The 13,729-nt window shown below is 36.1% G+C and overlaps 1 protein-coding gene across 3 annotated transcripts in view; it reads left to right on the forward strand.

The window, feature by feature from the left end:
• LOC103707757 (uncharacterized) overlaps positions 1-13,729 on the forward strand; it is a 28,227-nt gene that overhangs the window by 6,826 nt on the left and 7,672 nt on the right. For all 3 annotated transcript variants that reach the window (XM_008792379.5, XM_088721183.1, XM_088721182.1), the window contains 2 exons: positions 5,776-5,903; positions 7,111-7,354. In XM_008792379.5, the coding sequence (XP_008790601.3) occupies positions 5,776-5,903; positions 7,111-7,354 (372 nt within the window). The remainder of the gene's footprint in view (positions 1-5,775; positions 5,904-7,110; positions 7,355-13,729) is intronic.

Below are 13,729 nucleotides of genomic sequence, written 5' to 3' on the forward strand. Positions count from 1 at the left end.
AGAAATAATATATACAGATATTATTATTTTAATTATGATTTGGCAATAAAAATTATTTTTATATTTATTTGTTATAAATAAACATATATTATGTATAACAAAGTATATTCTAATTATAAGATTAATATAATCAATATTATTAACTCAAATTAGATAAAAGTATGTGTCAAAAAAACCTTAAGCTCTTACTAGATCTCCTAGACAGGTTGTTTGTGAACAACATAAGTTTGGCTCAAAATTAAATTACCTAGCTCAAGCTTTGTTCGTTCACAATATGAGCCTAGCTTGAGATAGACCTAGCTTGCTCATATTTGGCTTGCTTACATCCCTAGCCAAATGTGGCCAAAGAAAACTTTGTTTCCAGACAACAAATTAACATAAAACTCATGGCTCCTAACTTTTATCCATCCTATTTATTATATAGAGCCTATCTTGACTTAAGACCGAGTGAGTTGTGGCCCAATAAACTTAAAACTAACTTGGTAGCCGAGTAACTTAATATCTAAGTTATTTAAGGGCGAAATAACCTAGTAGTTATTAACTCTGATAGAATACTAAATGACACAGACTTGTTCACTTTGGATTGTCAAATAACTTTGATGCTCCAAGATGTTCGATTAACGTAGAGGAGAGTCAAGATGTTCGATTTATAATCAAGCTGCATCTTGTAGATTGCATTGGACAGGAGAGTCAATGGTTCCTCATCCAAGTCTATTCTTGGGAAACTGTATTAGAGCCTTGGATTGAGGTAGTAGACTGCCAAGGTATGCTATGGATTTAATTAGGAAACAAAGGATTGTATGATAATATTTTATAGGAATAAGCAAGCATTGAGGATTGTACTTGGATTTTCTAGTAGATGCAATTCCTTGCTCATCTGGCATTCTCACTTGTCCTTAATGATGCTAATATACTTGTCAACATGCTTTGGATTTGCTTGCTTGGTAATCATCATCGTGTGATACAAGAAGCCCATTTGGGGTACCTCTCACCATCTACAATCTTTATCACTTGATACAAAGGTGCAAGTGCCCTATCTCAACTCCCTTCCAGAATTACTGGCTTGTCACTAGTCCCTTCACATTGCTCCCTTCCATTCCGCTACGAGCATATCTGCTCTCCTGCTATTCTGCACTCATGAACATTTGGGCAAGCTTGCCTTCTTCTTAGTGAGGGTATTGAGTGCAATGTAGTGCATGGCAAAACAAGTTTCTATTGTCTTAGTATTTCATTTTGATGTGCTTTCTCATTAAAGCCAACACCTACGTGTGGTTATATATGAACTTAATGATAGCTTGGGCTGTCTCCACTATCTGCTTCATGTTGTAGATCTTCCTTGTGCCCATTAATATTAGGTCTATGCAATTGGCTGCATGAGTTCTAGAAAATTAATGGGCTTGTAATCATTAGAATATCTTGGTAGTCTTGTATTTTGGTCCATTATTAGTAACCACCTGCTTGACATGCTACTCCCCTGTTTGGTCAATGACCTGTTCTTTTAAGCTTAGGATGTACTGGACATCATGCACCTTGCCAAAAGCATCGACTTATAGAAGAATGTTTTCTTGTCACATTATGTCAAAAAATTGATGATGCTTTGCTTGTTGTGCCCCACCCAACCATCACACATCAATGCTAATTTGTATGTATCTCACTTGCTTTGGTAGGAGGCTATCCATCTCTCCAACCCTTATTATTATCAAGCAACTCATCGTAGATATCCCTTGGTCCAAGAGGATTGATGCTTTGACCAGCTTTCCGGATGGACTGATAGTAGAACCATACTTGGTGCTGTCTATGACATTTTCAGGAATGTGGTTGTAGTTGAACCAAGAAGCAGTTCTCCACATGATCCTTTTGTTATCATAGATGAGCATGGAATCAAATCTCTGCAGTTTTGAGTCTTTGTTGGGGAAGGCATGTGGATCTAAGTCATGAGTAGTCATCACTAATGGTATATCTATGGGCTTTTTTCTCTTCTTGCTAGTAAAAGCTTTAAACATGGATGCTATCCGGCTGCCATCATTACTAACAACCTCTCTCACTAATTGGCTCCTATAACCTAGATCTATTTTGGTAGAATCAGAACTAAAATCCCCCTTGTAATGTGAGAACCAAAACCATGCTGTGCTTGGAAACCTCCTTCCTATGCCACTGATCATTTAAATTGCCCGCATTGTAGCCTGAATATTGGCCTCCTCGTCATCTGGATCCGACATCTCATAGTACTCTAGATACCTGGAGGCTGGAGTAATATGATGGTAGCTTAGTTGCTCGATAATCAATCTCTGAGTGTTTCTCTATGTTTTTTTCTCGTTCTCCCTAAAGTCAAAAAAGTACTTCTTTATCAATTATCAAGCCTTTTGTGGATATTTCTTGCATGCAGTCATATCAGGGTAATCACTAGCCAAATGCTAGGTCAATCCCGGCATGCACCTTCTTTTACTTGACATTGTGCCACTTGCACCTCCAAGGATGCCGGCCCTTCATCATTGCACTATGTTCCAATGAATGTCAACATCTATATCCTTCTTCTTGAATCCATTTCTGCAAGTTTGACCACCGCACATCATGAACCACTTCATCATTACCACAAAATACATAAAGTGTATCTACACTTTTTAAAAAATAAAAAAATATTTATATGTTTTAGGCATTATTTTTTACATGTGGTAATTTATAATGTAAAAGCTACGCATGTTGTCCTAATATATGGCCCAATAATCAACATGCATTGCTAGAATTTTTGTGATTTTCAGTTGAATTACTAATTTTTTAAGTTATCAAACACTCCAAAATTTGATAACTTCTATTGATTTGCAAAAATTGGCTGAATCACTTCTGAAGATATTTTTAAATTATCTATACAAAATAATAATTTTTAATATTTTTTCTATTTTCTTAAATATTTTTAAATATTTTTATTTTATATTTATAAATCACCTAAAAGATTAATTCGAGGCTTATATAGAATCCTATCAGGGCATTACAAATATTTTTCAGCCTATTGTTATGCCTTAATTTTTTTTTTGTAAAATATATTTGTAAGGTTCAGGTAACCATAGTCTGAGCAGATTTAAACATATTAGTGCCAGCAGAGACAACAAGCAATATGCACGCCCGAAACATGCTACCATTTTTTGATTTTGAACATTATTTTTTTGTTATTATTTTTCAAACCAAAAATAATCTAAAAAATTATACAATTAAAGAAAAATCATGTTTGCTTCATCAATGTGTGGATCACCCTTAGATCTACATGATATTATGACTTGATGCCAAAATACAAAATTTAGACATGATTTTTTCTTATCTTTACAATTTAGCCTGTTTTAGACAAGAAAAGAGAAGAATGACGAGTAAGAAGGGATTATACTTGATCTTGTCTTAGATTGAGGCTCAAAACCATAAAAGCATCCTTCCTCTCCTGATTTTCCTCACCTTCCCACCTTTTCCTTCATGTTCCGAGTAGAAAAGAGAGGGGAAAGTCATCGGGACCTTCTCTTCCCTTTTTACTCGTGGGAGGGCCCAAAATTGATTCAAACCAAGTCATATTGAGCAGAAGCAGGTTCAAACCGGTTCAAACCAAGTCTCGAATTGAACTAGGAAAACCGGCCCGGTTCTGTACCAGTTTGGGTCGATTTTAGAAACCTCGTTCAAAGGAGTCATAAAAAAGAAAAATAGAAAAGTATTTTAAAGTCAAATTAAGGATGCAATTGAATGTATTTCTATGAATATAAATATAGTACTCGAAAACATATATACCTATGTACATACGTGTGTACATCTATATGTAGGTATGTAGCATGCATCATACAAGCCATGGGTGCATATCTTCCATGTGTAAATACATACCACGTGGACATATATATGTACATTTCATGCATACATAAATAGATGCATATCATGTGTGCATACATATACAGACGTGTGCATAAGCATACATACATTCATGCGTAGTTCTCAAACGTGGAGACTGGATAGATATTTAGGGTTATAGGGGCCTTATTTGTCATGAACCTGGACTTGAATTTACACAAATCCGGAGTTGCACCCATTGTGATCTGGCAAAAGTAACAGTAATTCCAAACCATCTTGACAAAAGTTGCCAAATTGAACACAGTACATTGCAAGCCTCTCACGTTGAATAAAATTCCAATTTTAAAACTTGTACCTAATAGTTTACTTTCATAGATACAAGAATCGAACACAAGTGAAATATTGCCTATGTATAATGGTTAAATGTGGAAGGCCTTTGTTTATTGGCCTCAAGCACTTTTACCTGCAATAATATCAGGTTAGATATGTTATAATGGTGCAAGAATAGAGATGATTAATTGAGAGGAGGAGCTCGAGAGATCCCCTAATTACCACATCTAAGTCTTCCACTCTGTTGCATGCACATGGCTACAAGAATCAGATTCAGACATGTACTGAATTGGAAAGAGGTAAAAAGGGGACATGGGGATGCACAGAAAAATAATTTTAATTAAACTTTATATTTATTTTTGAAAATATTGTATGAAGAAAATAAGACAAGATATTATAGGTTGTTCTTTCACTATAGGCGGAAGAAGTACAATTTAAAGGATATTTTGCAATGTTATTACAATATCTACATCCTTGGTCAATCTTTAAAAGGAAAAAAGGGTTATTTTTAACATTATTATTGGTGGGTTGAACTTATTATTGGAAGAGTCAAATCATCTACCGATCTATAAAAGCGTGAGAAAGAATATAAGTGTCCAAGTTTCTGATGCTTATCCAATTCGGATATGTATTTGACATGTATTCTTGGAGCCGGACTTGAGTGTCCATGTAACACAGCTTCCACATGCTTGTAAATTGAAGAAAAACTTCCAACTTTTTCTACATAATAATGACTGGAAGAGAGACGTGAATGATTCTTAAACGAAAGAGCTTATAGGCTCACATATCTCAATTAACCTTATAATATTCCCCTTCTACTGACTATTGCCCTTGTTACATTTTGGAGAGTAGACATTTGATTGGTCTGACTCTCATATTCATGTAAACCACAACTTTGGTTAATCTTGCCTTCCTGCTACCTGTATAAATTGTATGGGTCAGTGATTAAACCATGCCAATTAAAATTGATGCACTTTTTTGGGAAGATATATGAGATGCTGAATTATTGTATTAGCATATGGAATGCCAGGAATCATCTGCATATTTTTTGTCAGCATAGCTCTTTTTGTTGACTGTCTTTCCAAGTTCTGAAATTCTTCCTATTTTGCTATCTTTGCAATATTGACATTGAAAAATTAATATGGTACTTAGTGAAAGTGTATCAAAACTATCTTGGGTGTACATATGAGTTGAAGTACTTTATTCAATATTAAAATTTAATAGGAATCAATATAAACCTTTTGTTTGTATTAGCATTTTATGGACCATTTTGCCCAAAAGATTTATTCTGTGATCCTCCTTTACTTAAATTGTGGCCCCATTGAACATGTTATTGCTATTCTCGAATCATGTTTGATACACAAGTAAACTCCTTGGATAATTACACTTATCCAGGGTCTTTTGTTCCATACAACTTAGTCTGAAATTATCATGCATTCTCATTGACAGCAACCTTTGTACATGCTATCTTTACTATAAAAGTTGCAATTTGCGTTTGTAACCCTCCCTTGGAGGGTCCCCATATGGTGTTGCTGTGGAAAGTGGTTTTGCATATTACTCTTATATTTCATAGTTATTTTTCCTTGGGAACATGCAGTTTACTATCTTGTTCTGTTTTCTGTGAAGTCATTTTGGCTAGACAACCAGGCAAGGAAGGTGGATGTTAAGGAGATGGACAGTGACTTGGTTCCTCTTTACAATCGTGAATATACGCTGGGTTCAACTTCAGTTGATGGATCAACTAATCCTAAAGGGTACAAGCTTTGCTCTTCTTGAATCAGTAAATGTATAAAAAATCATCTGGAGATTATACTTGCATGGTTAAAACAGTTATTGTTGTAATGCCACATTGGTTTATTTTTTTATATTAGGAGCAGAAATTGGATAGTGCTTTCCTGGGGCAGAACTATGTATCCGAGCTTTCTTCTTTTCTGATAAATTCGGTCTTGATCTCTTTTACCCCCCTCAATGACATGGCATCATACGTAACTAATGATCTTGTCAGTTGCAATTCTATCATTTAAAGAGATGGATATACGAGGCTAACTGATCTGACTGATGTCTAGATCTTTTGCATATTAAATCAGCTTGTGAAAATGCCATGAGCTACCATCTTAGTCCACCTTCCTGGCTTGGCGACAACGAGCATACAAATTAGAGTTATTGATTAATATGCAATCAATTCCAGTCTTTCTTCCATCACCTTTGCCAAGCCATTAACTCCTATGTTAAGTAGCCTATTATATCCCTTAGCTTATCATTTCACCAACTCAATCGTGAGAAAATTTTTCATCGCTACTGGTATAGTCCTAACTCTCTCTCTCTGCTTGTATATGAATCCCATTAGAAATATACTCCATAAATAAATGTTGCCCTCCTGATGCTCCTCTAAATACAAGAGTTTTCATCAGTAGTGTAAGAGTGGAGGTATTAATTCACATTATACCTCTCTTAAATCAGCTGAGTGCCTCTCATATGACAAGTGTTATCTCTCCATATTGTTGTAAGTGCTTCCACGACCTGACTTGACTTCTTCTGCATCCATGCTTCACTCATGCACTTGATTCTACATTTATCCAACCATCATTTTTGTAAAGGTCCCTTGTGTAATACAACCATCTTGCTTCAAGAGAGGTCAAACAAGAAATGCAGGAGCATCTTTATCAATTAACATATTTAGCCAACATTTTTTAAAAGATTGGATAACAGCTGTTCATCTTTCTCTCACATGCATCTCATGTACCCAGAAATAGTTTCTATGATGTATATATTCTGTTGTGAATTTTGTTTTTTATTATAGGCTTCTATGAAGATATCTGTATTCTGTAATTTGCTTTACCTTCAGAGCTTCTGAAGAATTGTTCTAGCTCCGCATTTCTTCTATGAACACCCTCCTTTGGAAATAAACTTACATCACATTTGACGAAATATCCACAATTTTTTGTATTTATTCACAAGCAGGACACAAACTCTAGAAGCATCCCGTTGTTTCAACTGTGGTTCATATAGTCACTCATTGAAGGAGTGCCCAAAGCCTCGAGATAATGTTGCAATCAGCAATGCTCGCAAGCAGCACAAATCCAAACGAAATCCAGCTGCTGGTACTCGTGGCCAATCTCGTTACTATCAGAAGGCTCCAGGGAAGTTTGATGATTTGAGAGCAGGAGTGCTTGGGGCTGAAACAAGGGAATGCTTGGGTATTGGGGTAAGCAACAGTTTTAATTTTAAGTGGAAGTTTCCATTATAGATTATGTACAGACATCTGTCTTCCTTTCTTCTTTATTGCTTGTCTGCACGAAATAGTTACCCTTATGAAACTACATTTCTATTCATCAGCTGTATTGCATAAAACGTTTCCTGCATTGGCTGTTATTATTATGCACATAATAACTCAATTGTGCATGCACTTATTACTTAAATAACTTGCACTTTAATGCTGTTAGATCTTAACTTCCTATTTCTGATTAACTTAAATGTGTTTTCATAAATTATGAAAATTATCAGAAAGAAGTATAATATAGATGTTGACCTTTCTCTTGACAACTTTTAACATCGCATACGTAAATACCTTAAGGGTGTGTTAAATTGCTGGTTAAATGGTGGATGAGGGAAAATTTTCAGTTTAACCAGCCAAACACCACCCAAAGAGTAGTGGATAAAGTCATTTCGGTCAAAGTCTCCAAATGGTATGTAACCTGAGTAGCTTTATATCACGGGGAGGGTGGAATAAAACTAACCATTGGAAACTCTATAGTCTATTCTCTCTCTTTACTTTTTCACATTGTCCACAACTTAACCCACTAATCCTAAGAATCTCAACCAAACAGCAGATTGACCGCTGGTAAGATAGTTAGGGGATGGTTACAAATTATTAAATCTATTTAGCCTCTAGTTAGCTAATTGGCGTCCAAATGAAGTCTAAGTAAAAATGTTTTAGTAGTCCAGTTTGTTTATTCTCTAGTAATTGTTGTAGGTGCATTTTATATGCATGTAACTTAAATACTATGTGATCACTAAAGGGTGTGTTCAATTCGATTCCCTGCAATTGAAGATGCAATGTAAATCAAGTTTCATGTATTTAGAATTGCAGCAATTACATTTGTGATTACATATCTTTGCTTGGAAATTTTCAACTAATAATTATAAGTTTTAATAAAATATTTTCAGGGCAAGCAAGCCGTAATTTCATACTAGTTGGTGTTAGCTATATGAATCTTTTCCTACATCCCACTTTGTTTAGGGCCACACTTTTTGAAAGATGTAGTGACATCAAATCTTTTCTTTTTATTTCATTCCATGTGTTTTCGGTTTACTTCTTTTTTCCTTCTACTTGTATCAAATCGCTTCTTTGAACTGGTGCATCTTTCAGTTTATATGAATGATTGCATTTCTTATTTTACTTTTCTCGTGTTGCCACACATCCATCCTAATATTCTCATTTCAGGTACACTCATCTTGTGCACATGTTGTTCTCTAACAGTCTAATATTGTGCCATAAAATATTGCTAGTTGTATGGCTGTCATATAATTTTTTTTCTTCAATTTGTCAGATATCCTATAATTATATAATATCCTAGTTGTACTGCTCTATTTTACAAGCTGCTTAATCCTATAGGTAACATCCTCTTCAATCTCCTATTTCTTATAAATAATCTATTCCTAAATATTAAAAGTGATTACTCTTAGGAACTTCAAGATCCTCATTTTTCATTCTACCTCCATTGTATATATCTTTAATCACATCAATGTATTTGATGGAAACTCCTTTCTTTTCAAACGCTCACAATAAGATTTATCTAGGGACTTTATCATATGCTTTGTCTAAATCAATAAAAACTTTACGAAGATCTTGTCTTTTTCTCTATTTTTGTTCATTAACCTCCGAAGGAGAAAAATAGCTTTCACTGTCGATCTTCTTGGCATAAAATCGGATTGGTTCTCTGATATTTGTATGTCACACGTCAATCAATGCTCGATCACTCTCTCCCAAAATTTTATTTTATGGCTCATGAGTTTGATACGATAGATAGAACAATTTTAAATAAATCTTTATTTCTTATAAATCATATCTATATTGCCCTTTCCTCTATTCATTAAGCATTTTCTTGATTTTTAAAATTTTATTAAACAAATTAGTCAATCAAGTTATTTCTGTATCATCTAAACACTTTCAAAACTCAATAAGGATTCCTTCATGTTAAATCGCTTTTCATCGCCTCTTTACCTCAATTACTCTAATTCTACATATATACTTAATATTTCTATCCTCAATGGAAGTGGTAAAGCATCTTAGATTGTTTATATGATTTTTACTAAATAACTTATAAAAATAACTCCTCCATATTTCTTTGATCTCATATTTTTTATTCAAAACATTTTAAATTTCATCTTTGGTGCATTTAACCAGAGTCAAGTCTCTAGTTTTTCTTTTCTTACTTGCAATCTTGTAGATATCTTTCTCTCCATCCTTAGTTTCTAGCTTGCAATATAACTCTTGATACGTTTTGAATCTAGCCTCTCGTACTGCCATCTTAACTTCCTTCTAAACCATCTTATAGCTTTCATACACTTCTCTATTTATATTTCTGGTAGTTTTCTCTAACTCTCTTTTAGCTTAAACTTCCAATTGTAATTTCTAATTCCACCATCAAGTTTCTTTACCAGATAGCTCTTTTTCTTGCTATTCTCCTTAAATCATGTAGCCACTTTCTTAATACTGTCAGTAATCACTTCCCACACGGTGTTGATTTTTTGATCTAGACTATTTTCCTTTCTTCAACATTCCATTCTTAAAATCCATCTGTTTCTCTTGTATATGCCACAATCTAGTCCTCGAGTTTCTATTTTCATTTTCTCATATATGCATCCAAAACCACCAATCTATATTAAGTGGTTAAACTTCTATCCAATATAACTTTACAATCTTTACACAAAACTCGATCTGTATTTGTAGTAAGGACTAGTATTATACCTATTTTTAAAAGTTAACAAGTGAGAGCCCTTTTAGAGCAAATGTTAGCTAATATTAGGTTATATGCTTTCATGAACTCCAAATTGGCATTTCCTTTCACATTTATATCTCTCAACTTGTAAACTCCATGCAACCTTTCAAAATCTATATGTATTTTGCCATGTGCTCATTTAAATCTTTTTTAGTATCTTTTTTTTTTTGCATGAAGAATCTCTTGATAATTCCATTTATGTCCTTTCAAAAGCCTTGCTTTATATGTTATCTAATTCTACTTGAGGAGCATAAGTACTAATCATATTAATAGACTCCTCTCCTAACACTAGTTTTATCAAAATTATTCTATCTCCTACTCTCTTAATGTCTCCGACCTTATCTTTTAACTTTTATCTAAAATAATTTCTACTCCATTTTTGTCTCTATCTTTCCTATTATACTAAAGTTTATCATCCATTTTAGTAGCTTCCTTTGCCTTTTCTCCTATCCACTTAGTTTCTTGCAAGTTAGCAACGCTCCTCTTAGTCATTGTATCTACTAATTTCATCAATTTTCTTGTTAAAGATTTAATATGCCAAGTTGTTATATGTATCTTACTTTTTCGGACTAACTTCTCGCTCTCTCATATTATGACCATTATAAATAAAATGTAAGAGACAATGGCCAAAAGAATAGCTCATCTTTTTCTACACAATAACGCCCAGATAGATTACCCCCTTCTCTTTCATTTTGTCTCGGTCTGATGGTGGGGAAAGGATGGGGAGTAAAGGCAGGAGGGGGGAGCGGAGAGGTGCCGGTTGGGGAGGGGGTGTGAGGAGCACTTGAGGAGTGGAGGACCACTGAGGGAGCGTATGTGCCAACGTTCACATAGGAGAGTTTGTTAACATCAGCAGTAGGGAGGGGTCCATCAGATCGGGGGCCATCACTGTCGTTAGTTTGGGGTTGGACTTTGACAGAAGGACACAACGTTGGTCTGGAATGGATGGAGGATTATCCAAGGATAACTAGGGCCAAGGATTATTCGTTGGTTGCCAACATCATTGATCCTTGGCTATTGAAGAAGAATTGAAAGAGACATAGGAACATATTGATTGCCAACATCATAGATCCACATTTGATCTCCAGTTCTTTGATGGTTTTGGTAACTGGAGCTAATTGCTCTCTGCTCTCTACATTCTGATAGTTGCTAAGCCTTGTACCGTATCACAACCCCTCTGCCAGGTGAATGGGCAAATCCATGCAGGTCATTATACCTGCTCAACCTCTAGCTTAATACACCCTTACTCGGTCTATGCCTTTAGCAGGTTTTCGGCCTACCCTGGCTAATATTCTCCCATTTGGCTTGTCAAGCATCATGTATACTTATATCGGGCTGCTCGGCTACTTGGTGTGCTCCTTGTGTGGAACTTGGGGATGTCAAGACTTTGGCTTTCAAGCACCTTGCTTGGGTACTTAGCTTGAGACCCCCTTAACCTTCACTTTATCTCGGCATTGCCACATGGCCATGTACATGTTCATCCTCGGATGTCAATATGAGTTAGGATGTAGTGTAAACAATGCCTCCCACACCATGTCGGTCGTTGATCAGAAGGGTGATGGGATGTACTGAACACCATATTCATACTTTATTGGATATCGGTACCAAAAGTATTTCAAATAAGTGTTTTTCAATGTTCCCTCACTCTCTGAACGTTTTTTTACCTCTGTTTATGGCACCGACCAATACGTCTCCCCTTCTCCAAAGGATTGATTTTGTCTTCATGGGACAACTTGCTCCCTAGATTAGGTTACTTCTCGAGATATTACAATTAGTTAGAATCGTTCTAGGGACTACTTGGTATAGTGCAGAGTTTTTTTATAAAGTCTTATAAAATCTTTTTCTACCTTTATCATTCTCAATAGCTTCCATCCTCCGAAGCCCCTCTGTTTTCACTAGATTTTTGAAACTTTGCCTCTCTTTGCACCAAGATGAGTCAGGATCCCACCGTGCTTCATGCCATTGCTCATTAGAGGCAAGGTCAGCTTGTGTGTTCTAGGGTTCTACAATCTATGGACGTTCAGGTGTCGATTCGAGATTCCTCTGGTCTTTTCTAGGAAGATAGTTGAGCTATCACATGCGGTTGAAGTTTGACGGCTTTCAGCCTGCTCGTCGAAGGATCACACTTCTGATCTTTAAGGAAGACTGGCCAACCTCTCACTCATTCATTGCTCCTTAGTAAACCAATGGAAGAGGCCGATGTGTTGACATCCCAGGCATATGAATTGGAGCTTGAGGTTGTTTCATTGGATGAAGAGGTCAAACCTATTCTAGATGAATTTTAGGTAGCTCAGACAAAATCTATGCCCAAGAGGACCTGATTGCATCCCTAGAGGAATAATTGAATAAGGCCTGCCAGCAACTAAAATTGTTGGAGGATGAGCAAGCTGAGTTGGAGAATAGTAGTGGGGAGAAATTTAAAACCTTGGACGAAGCGTGCAAACATATGGATGAATGCAAATCTAACCTCCCTGTTCTCCTCTTTTATGTAGATAAGTCCAAGCAAATACCGAGCAAGTTCAATGGTATAGGGTGATGTTTATTGTAAAAAGTTTTGAGTTACTTTTATCTCCATAGAAATATCACCAACACTAGGTTTTGTCTCCTAGCCGAAAACCTCACGTAATAGAATTTAACCATTTTTTCTTAATGGCCAATCATTATTATTGTGCATTTTATTTGTAATCCGCTTTTGGATTGAGCTTAGAACTTTCCGTTCCAGTCCTTTCATAGACATTTGGGAAGTACAAGAAGCCATTTCATACACAGTCAATGTGAGGATTCTCGATAAACCAAATAACCGACTTCCAAGCCACACAAAACCTTTTCCAATGGATAATAGCGCAAGGTTGCCCCGGCATATGAATCTAATGTGCATGATAGCCGGAGAGAGAATGGTGGCATCCACTGATGTGTTTGCACCCCAGCCCTCAATGGGGAATGGCTATATTGTAGAGTGATAGAATTGTTGTCCCTCATCCGTTACCACTAGGGGATGATCGATTCCAGTACTAGGGACTTATGTCGATGTGATTCCAGCGATATTTCTCTAATAATCATCCACATATTAGGATGGCTCAAACCTACTCTGAACTTAATGTTAGCCTGATGTCGACCAAAGCATCGGTGACTATCTATTCAGTCGGACCTAATCCTGCTTTCACTTGCAGGGTAACTTGCTCTTTGCCTTCATTTGTAAATCCTGAGGACTCTTTAGGTTAGTCTTTGAAAGTCAGACTTATCAAGGATTCTGACACTCTCGTACTGTAAAAACTGATAGGTTGATTATCCACCATAGGGGTATAATTGGCCAAGTTGACCACATGATACATCGGAACATGATGTGGCATGCGATGCTGGCCCATGATAACGGAAACAAGCCTCTCGACCTACTTTGCCATTAAAACGGAGGATATCTTCTGTTGTTCCACAAATAGCCTTAACATAGTGGCCACTTGACCCTCAATAGCCTTCAGTAACTCTCGCTGGCTATCATTGATATAACGCTTGAATTGTGAGACCATGTCGTGCCAAAGACCGGCTAACAGATGAATCAGTTCGGCCCCAGGAACCTGGCC

Source organism: Phoenix dactylifera, chromosome 5, assembly GCF_051530095.1.
Source record: "Phoenix dactylifera cultivar Ajwa chromosome 5, Ajwa_hap1_PhDact_Kaust_v1.1, whole genome shotgun sequence".
Taxonomy (NCBI): domain Eukaryota; kingdom Viridiplantae; phylum Streptophyta; class Magnoliopsida; order Arecales; family Arecaceae; genus Phoenix; species Phoenix dactylifera.